At 39.1% G+C, this 8,514-nt stretch overlaps 1 protein-coding gene across 1 annotated transcript; it reads left to right on the top strand.

Annotated features, from left to right (window-relative positions):
- The first annotated feature begins 32 nt into the window (after positions 1–32).
- snx5 (sorting nexin 5) lies at positions 33–7,512 on the top strand. Its single transcript, XM_003441019.5, has 13 exons — positions 33–211; positions 1,735–1,839; positions 1,992–2,102; positions 2,341–2,462; positions 2,614–2,737; positions 3,779–3,874; positions 3,982–4,087; positions 4,180–4,255; positions 4,352–4,391; positions 4,477–4,563; positions 5,641–5,800; positions 5,903–5,988; positions 6,196–7,512. The coding sequence occupies exons 1-13, from the start codon at positions 179–181 to the stop codon at positions 6,244–6,246; spliced, it is 1,197 nt and encodes a 398-aa protein (XP_003441067.1). The 5' UTR covers positions 33–178; the 3' UTR covers positions 6,247–7,512.
- Positions 7,513–8,514: the final 1,002 nt, after the last annotated feature.

Genomic DNA, 8,514 nt, shown 5'->3' with positions numbered 1-8,514 from the left:
CTGTCCAGTCATATTCGTGTGAGGCGGGATTGAATTTGTCGTCAGTGGGATGTGGGCGAAAAAAAGGTTTTGACAGTTCGTTTGGTAGCTAACTAGCCACCACAGAGTTCGCTTCCTGCAAATAGTTGTGTTGTTCCAGTGATCGTCTTCCAGGCATTCTTTCGATTTCAGTGCCATTATGACATCAATAGATGAAAACAGTAAAGAAAAGGTAGGTTAAACCTTTCGTGGCAATAAAAAATGCATTAAAAGTCAGCACCAAGATAGCTAACGTTAACGATTGCTTTCTGGCTAAGTTATTGAGTTCTTTTCGTTCTGTATAACGATAGCCTCCGGCTAACGCTAGCGAACGGTTTATCGATGAGGCTGTCAAGAAGGGTATTTTAAAAGTCCTGGTGGGGGTGGGGATTTTGTTTTCTAATAAAATTTGGCGCAGCGAACGCGATTAAACATGCAACACATTGCGTCAGAGTCACAGAAAAGTCGCTTAGCGGGTGCCAAATTCTGACTCCCCCACCTCCTCCGCATAATTCAGCGCTTATAAATATAAATAAAAAAGAGGGTCGTTTTCGGCTAGGCACCAATGTCATGAATGTGGCGCTTCTGCTGTGTTTTCTGTCCACCAAACTGGTGTATTCAGCTACTGTGCAGCACAAAGCTCAGTGGCATCGCAGTGTGGTCTACATGTGAAGTTTTTTTTCCTGCTGTTTTGACAGATGCTAATTAAACCTCACAGTATCTGTGAAAGATGTAGTTTGTGGTGCTGCTGAATCATACCATTTACCTCAATCGAGTTAGACTACAAAAAAAAAGTAGCAGAAAGTTACATTAAAATCTCATCACAAGTTCCAACAAAACCTGAGGAAATGCAGGAATTTTAGATGGCTGTATCTAATAAACGGACTGTAAAGTGTAACACGTCGCTTCCTCCAGCAAGACTGTAAATAATGAGCTAGGTTTACTCTTTATTTACCAAGGGTGTGGACCTAGTTTTTAAGCTCAAGCAGGACTAGAGCATGTGGAAGCACAGTTCTGTACACTTGTCTTGAATCCCTGTGCATTTTAGATAAAATGTTTAGTTCTTTTTTTTTTTAACTGATAATGTGTATAGACTGAGCTAGGTAGATTTCATAGTTGTTTTCATTCCGTTTGTATCTTAATTCCTTGTTGGGTGTTGAGTCAGGATGATGGCTTTTAGCTCAGCAGTGTATTTGCTTACAATATGCCGCAGAGATGTTTGTATATTGTGAAGTTGCAGCCACTGAGGATTTGTTGAAGTGCTTTAGTGGCAGGTTTTTACTGGTACTGTTGCAGTTGGGAAATATGAAACATGAGCAAAAGAGATTGTTTGTGCACTTTGCATAAAATATTTATATCCAGTACAAAGAAAAGAGTCGGTGAAGTGACCCTAGAGTTATTGAGGTCTGTTGAAGACCAAATCGAGCTGAAAGAATGTGTATTGGTAGTCGCATACAACACTATGTGTACACTACTCGTTTTCCAAATGTAAAATCTCAGTCTTTTGATGAGTATTATTAAGCCATCATTTAAAAATACAGGATTCAATAAGCTCTGCCTGTCTTACTGTCAAGCTACACAAACCAAAGATCAGGGGTAATAAGTCGAAAATGACAAGACCTGTTGATTATGTCCTAAAAGCAATGTTTAAAAACCAAATGACTTCACACACAAAAGCAATGTGTTTATGTTTTTTGGTCTGTTATTTCTCCTCAGTTGCGCTCTGTGTCTGTGGACCTAAACCACGATGCCTCTCTTCTTATTGACATTCCCGATGCACTCTGTGAAAGAGACAAAGTCAAGTTTACAGTTCATACAAAGGTAAAAAAAAAAGAAAAGAAAAGAATGTTTGTGTCTCAACAATGAGACAGAATAACGTTTCAACTTAATCCTAGCCTTTAATCCCTTCTATAATAGTGTTTGCTGATATGTTATCAGTAATATTTACAAAGTGCTATTAACTGTTTTCCCAGACCACACTGAGCTCTTTCCAGAAGCCGGATTTCTCTGTTCCCAGGCAGCATGAAGATTTCATCTGGTTACATGACACTCTGGTGGAGACGGAGGATTATGCTGGCCTAATAGTGCGTACTACTATTTACAGAGATGGCTCACACCCAGAGACAGAAGCTGTTGATTTCACAGTTCAACTTAACTTTTAAATCCTTTGCACTCAGTCAACAGAAACCATAAACAAGAAACCATAAACACAAAATTAATTTCCAAAAGTATAAAATAGACTTTTTTTTCCTCTTTTTTGAAACCTCATAACCTTTTAACTATCAGTGAAAATTAATTTGTTTCACGCTTCATTATTCACAGATTCCGCCAGCACCCCCGAAGCCTGACTTTGACAGCCCAAGAGAGAAGATGCACAAACTGGGAGAAGGTGAAGCCACTATGACCAAAGAGGAGTACACTAAAATGAAACAGGAGCTGGAGGCGTGAGTGCGACACTCAAATCAAAACACTGGATTTTGCTTTGTATCCTTTTATCTTCATGGCATGCTAGATTTCTATCAGTAAGCTATGTAAAATATTGTCCACCTCACCAAAAATGTCCATGTAATATATTCTGTTTTGTATTGTTTTCAGTGAATACCTGGCTGTGTTTAAGAAAACTGTCCAAGTGCATGAAATCTTCCTGCAGAGACTGTCTTCTCACCCTGTTTTAAGCAAAGACAGAAACTTCCAGATTTTCTTGGAGTATGACCAGGATGTGAGTTCCTCTTAGTGCCGACTTCCTTTCACGGGTTATTCGTTGGAAAGAGAGGAAGTAGAGTTTATGACACGTGGTTTGCATCCTGCTGTGATCAGCACACTTATCTGTGTGGTCAGTCAGTAGCAGCAGCCATAGAGTTCAGATAAGTGTTAAATATTCTGTATACAATTTTTAGATATATCTATACAAAGTAATGAAATGTTGGTAGATTCACAAATAATACTTCAGTCTTGGGCTGTAACTATTAATTATTTTAGTAAAAATGTAGTCTCTCCCATCAATTAATTGGATAAAAAATACTTCTGTTGTTATTAATGAGGAATAACAAATAATCAAAAAAGGAATATCACAATATCACTGCTCGTTGGTTTTTATTTTAGAAATTGTAATTTTAATAGCACTTAATACAATTGAATTCATAAAATTTTTTTTTATATTTATGGTAATCTAAGTCTGTAGAATAATGTTATTTAAGCCCTGAAACAAATATTGTCTAGTACACCCCATGCCCCCCTTTAGAGACACCCCTGCTTGTTGCAGGTATCGCTGCAATAGAAAGTAGGACAGCTGTCGCCAGCCTTCCGCAAGCTGCATAATTTAAACATCGTGTCACACTAAGCTAACGGTTCACCTGCACACATATGCTTTTATTTTAACTTCTGTAGCTTTACTGTAAATAAATCCTGTGTTAAAAAAAAAAAAAAAAAAATGGTGGTAAATGGGGGCAGCTACAGAGTTCTCTTTTCTATACTCTGGTGCTTTGTTGAACAAGCAGTTTGATGAAGGACCCCCGCCAGCTTTTTCCTAATAAAGGTTTTAATGGGGACTGCAGTGGTCGCTAACGATAACGGCTCCACCTCTGTTCTTCAGCTTGTGTGTAGATGACTCCATGTCAGACTACTTACATGGTACTCAATGAATCATTGCAGCCTTACTTCAGTCCTTAGTTTTCACAGCATCATGTATGAAGCTCTCATAAATAAATTGTGTCGCGTTTACACAATTTTTGGTTACTGTGTTTAAATTCTGTCATTTTAGCTCAGTGTGAGGCGAAAGAATGCAAAAGAAATGTTTGGAGGATTCTTTAAAAACATGGTAAAGTCAGCTGATGAAGTCCTTATCTCAGGAGTAAAGGTGAGACTTATGCACAGTCTGCTTACAGTTAATGTTGGATAGTGTCCCACATGAAGCATTGTAGCCACTTCTTTAATGACCTTTGTGTGTTTCTGTTTCGCACGCAGGAAGTCGATGATTTTTTTGAGCAGGAAAAAACCTTCTTGCTTGACTACTACAGCAAGATCAAAGATTCCACTGCCAAAGCAGAGAAAATGACCCGTGCACACAAAAGTATGTCATGTTTATCTTAGAGCATTTACTTGGTTTGGATGATTTAATTTATGTGTGTAATTTTCTACATTTTGATATTTCTCTTGTTACAGATATTGCAGATGATTATATTCACATTTCTGCCACTCTGAACAGTCTCGCAGCTGATGATATGACAGCAAATAAGAAGTGAGTGCAAGACGTGAAATATGTGTTACTACACAGATGTACAACATGGCTCTGTGAGACATTGTAGTGATTGTTTTTTCTTTTTTTTCCCCACAGAAATCTTGAGAAGCTGTCAGACTTGTTTGAGAAGTTTAGAGTAAGTAGAGCTTTAACTACTAACAAACAGTGACACTTACACTGCTCTGGTTTGTTTTAGTTTGAACATAATATTGTCTCTGCAGAAAGTGGAGGGAAGAGTGGCGTCTGACCAGGATCTAAAACTCACAGAGCTGCTGAGATACTACATGAGAGACATCCAAGCTGCTAAAGTGAGACGTGTTTGTCTTCTGTCTTCATAAAGCGTGGACAGATTTATAACCATTGTGCCCAGTCGCTGTATCTCTCACTCCATATACACTTAATGGCCACTTTATAAGGTGCAGCTGTTCAGCTGCTCATTAATATTAACAAATATCTCTTTAGCCTGCCACACAACAGCAACTCGATGCACTTAGGTAGATTATGTAGATTTGTTCAAGACAACTTGCTGAAGTTCAAACCGAGCGTTAGAATGTGTTAGAAAGACGATTTAAGCGACTGTGAATGCGGCATGGTTATTGTTGCCAGATGAGTCTGAGTAGTTCAGAAACTGCTGATCTATTGGGATTTTCAAACATAACCATCTTGGCATTTACAGAAAACTGTGCTAAAAAGAGAAAATATCCCATGAGTGGCAGTTCCCTGGGTGAATATGGCTTGCTAACCCAGAGAGTTACTCAAATAATCACTTCTTACAATTACGAATGCGCAGAAGAGCATCTCTGAATGCACAGCACATTAAACCTTAATGCAAATGGGCTACAGCAGCAGAAGGCTACAGTGGGTGCCACTCATGTCACCTCAAAACAGGAAATTGAGGCTGCAGTTCACATAGGCTCACCAAAATTGGTCAATGACTGGAAAGTAGGCTGGTCTGATGAGTCACAATTTCTGCCGTGATCTTCAGATGGGTCAGAATTTGGCGTAAACTACATAAAGGCAAGGATCCGTCCTGCCTTGAATCAGCGGTTCAGGCTGCTGGTGGTGTAATGGTGTGAGGGATATTTTCTTGGCACTCTTTTAGTACCCATCCTCTGATGGTCGCTTCCAGCAGGAGAGCACACCATGTCACAAAGCACAAGTAATCGCAAACTACTTTCCTTAGTATGTGAAAGAGTTGAAAGAAACTCTAGATGAGGAGTGCACTTCCTTCTTTCTGTGAATGACACTCAATATTGTCACTGTATTTTTATAACGATAACATTTTGAATATTGTAAAGTTGAAGTGTTGGCTGTTGAACGGCTTCTTTAGGTCTACTGCCAAACTTTTATTTGTCTTGTAAAACTATTTCCAATATGGTTTTTAGGACCTTCTGTACAGACGAGCCCGGGCATTGGCTGACTACGAGAACTCTAACAAGGCTTTGGATAAGGCCCGACTGAAGAGCAAGGATATTCCCCAGGCGGAGGAACACCAGCGGCAGTGCCTGCAGAAATTTGACAAGCTCTCAGAATCTGGGAAGAAAGGTGTGTGCGTTCATGCGTAACCGATGCAGACTGCCTCTGTACTCGTTTCTTTGTGTCTAAAGTGACATTTTCTTTTTAAACTGCACAATCTTATCCTGACAGAACTCACCAGTTTCAAGGGCAGACGAGTCGTGGCCTTCAGAAAGAACTTCATAGAGATGGCTGAGCTTGAGATAAAGCACGCCAAGGTGAGCAGCAAAGTAAAGGAAGATGCATATGTACTAGCATCTTTTCCCTTCAACGCTCCAAGAGACAAATGACAAAATTTTAATAAAGACAAATATTTAAGTAAAAAAAAAAAAAAAAAGTTATAAATAGCTTACATGTCATTACAAGGATGTGATACAAAGATTTTCTCAAGCCCAATGAATGTTCTGTTGCTTTTGTGTCCACAGAACAGCGTGACTCTATTGCAGGGTTGCATCGAGCTGCTAAAGAGCAACTGATGCACTGATGTATTCCTGTGCTGCCATCACAAAGTGACCAGTCAAAGAACGGAAACTTGGCGTCCCCGGGGGAGGGAGCCTTGCACGGACATGAATCTCAGCTCTGTGCCCGCTCTCGCCTGGGTCTGATGCCACTTTTAAACCCTGCACAAGATTAAGTGTCTTGTATGCACAGTGTCTTCATGTTTACAGAGTCCCTGTCCTCTGGTCTGTGGTCCATCCTTTTCCATTAATTTAAGGAAGTCTAGCTCAATGTGAATGGCTCCAGAAGAGAATGTGGCGGCCCAACATCAAGGTCTTCCATATTTTTTTTGCAGCATCAAATCATTTTTGGGTTTTTTGTTTGTTTTGTTTTTTTTACTTTAAACACATTATATTTCTTGCCTTTCGATTATGTTTCTGCCTTCATTTCCTCCACTCTAACCTCTTTCTTTATATATACTTTTACACAACTTTAAAATACTTAAAGAATCATTTCCTCATAATTGTAACACAACCAGATTTTTCTTGATTTATGTGTTTTATCTTTTGGGGCTTTTATTTTTTGTTAATTAAACAGTTTTACAGAAACAAAACCGATGCCTGGAAAAAAAACAACCTCATGCTCTGCATTCCTGGGCTCTGAGCTTAGTGAGCCCAGGAACAGCCAAACCAACCCTCTAGTAAGAAAACTCATGACTCACATAGAAGATAAGACAGAAAATCGTAGTGTGCAAAAATAGCTGAACTTCTCCTCAGGAATTGGATTGGTTTCCCACATTCTGGTTTGTAAGACGTGGCCTGAAATCTCACAGTCATCAAAGATGTGGGATGGAGTCAAATAGTAGGCTGTTCGAGCATAGAGCATAGAAAAGTATACATTTATAGTTTTGGTTTCATTTGAAGACACTCATTGTCGCTGCACATGCCTGTTTACTCCCGCTGTGTCCATTGCTTATTCCTTTTCAGTTTGCGGTTACTTTTTCTGCTTTATTACTGATGGAGTCTCACGGAGACCTCCTATATTTTCCTGATCCCCTCAACAGTTTGTTTGGAAAAAAATAAAATGGAATAAAAAATAAAAGATGCACTAAGCTGAGAACTACTTTACAATCATGACCAGGCTTGGTGAAGTGTTAAAAATGCATTATAGTTTTTTAAGAAATTGAATGTATTTCTAATGGATTCCAGCTGTGTGAATTCCTTCATATGATGTTTTTTCATACAGAACATTAGCATTTTATAAAATTTTTATTAATGCTGTTTAATAAACCTTACTTTCCCAAATTTCATCTTGGTTTTTTGTTTTTATGTCACACATGCAGTCTCTTACTTCGATCCTTACTATTCTCCATTCAAGTATCAAGAGCATGAAGCTCTGCCAATACAGCCTCTAGGTGGCACTAACAGCCTTTCTACGGTGTCCTTGAAGTTACACACAGCTGTATGCATGTTTGTGTTAAATCCATCGACCACAGTGGATCCTGCAATTGGACGGTATCGTGTATTAGGTAACCTTTGAGGAAATGCCAAGGGGCTTATGGGAATTACCATGACCAACGTGCTCACTGTGTGACCTACTTTAGCAGTTGCACAAAGCAACGTACAGCTCAGGTAGAACTACCAATATTTTGTGTAACAGGTCAAGGACTTATTGCTAGTATGTAATGCAATCAGTATATATTTATTATTATTATTTAAACCAAAAAATTAAGGCCATTATTATGATAAACATCCTAATGGATAATAAAGTTTATTTAACGAAGCTTTGGCTGTTGGAGTTGTAGAAAAGCAGAATTGCAATGCTGATGCACGTAGAGTCTACTCTACATACATCCGTGGGGGATCTGTCAATATTAGACAGCCCCAGTCTTTCAGTCACAGTGACCTGTAAGGTTCGCGCTAGTCACTGATTGGTTAAAACAGCTGACTGTAGCCAATGACATTATAACAAATAATCAGTACAAACAAAGGAGCCTGCCAGCTGTGGTAAGAGCAAACAGGATTTAGAAGTGCAGCATCGAAGAGTTAAAGCAAGACCTGCCTTTTGAACAAGATGAGATTAAAAAAAAAGGCATAGATGTCAACCGTAGACGTGTGTTTAAGGTTGCCAAAGAACATCTATTTACTTATGTGGGGTTCAAGTCCCCTCACCACAGCTACAGAGCTATATGAAACAGAAAAGTATCAGTCCTAAATTTAGTTTATTCATGTTCTCTTTGTGCAGCTCCACTGATCTGATAAGTCACCTCAGAAACAAAACCGTCTGAGGAAATGACGCACTGTGTG

The sequence above is a fragment of the Oreochromis niloticus genome, linkage group LG13 (genome assembly GCF_001858045.2).
Source record: "Oreochromis niloticus isolate F11D_XX linkage group LG13, O_niloticus_UMD_NMBU, whole genome shotgun sequence".
NCBI lineage: Eukaryota > Metazoa > Chordata > Actinopteri > Cichliformes > Cichlidae > Oreochromis > Oreochromis niloticus.
The sequence above is the reverse complement of the archived record's forward strand: the minus strand, read 5'-3'. Positions and strand labels throughout refer to the sequence as shown.

Bases quoted from the DNA above. Each gene is read 5' to 3' on its own strand.
- snx5 (XM_003441019.5), top strand. From the start codon at position 179: ATGACATCAATAGATGAAAACAGTAAAGAAAAG. The intron at 4,564-5,640 runs GTGAGACGTGTT...TATGGTTTTTAG, and splicing joins GAGACATCCAAGCTGCTAAA to GACCTTCTGTACAGACGAGC. The intron at 5,989-6,195 runs GTGAGCAGCAAA...TTGTGTCCACAG, and splicing joins TTGAGATAAAGCACGCCAAG to AACAGCGTGACTCTATTGCA.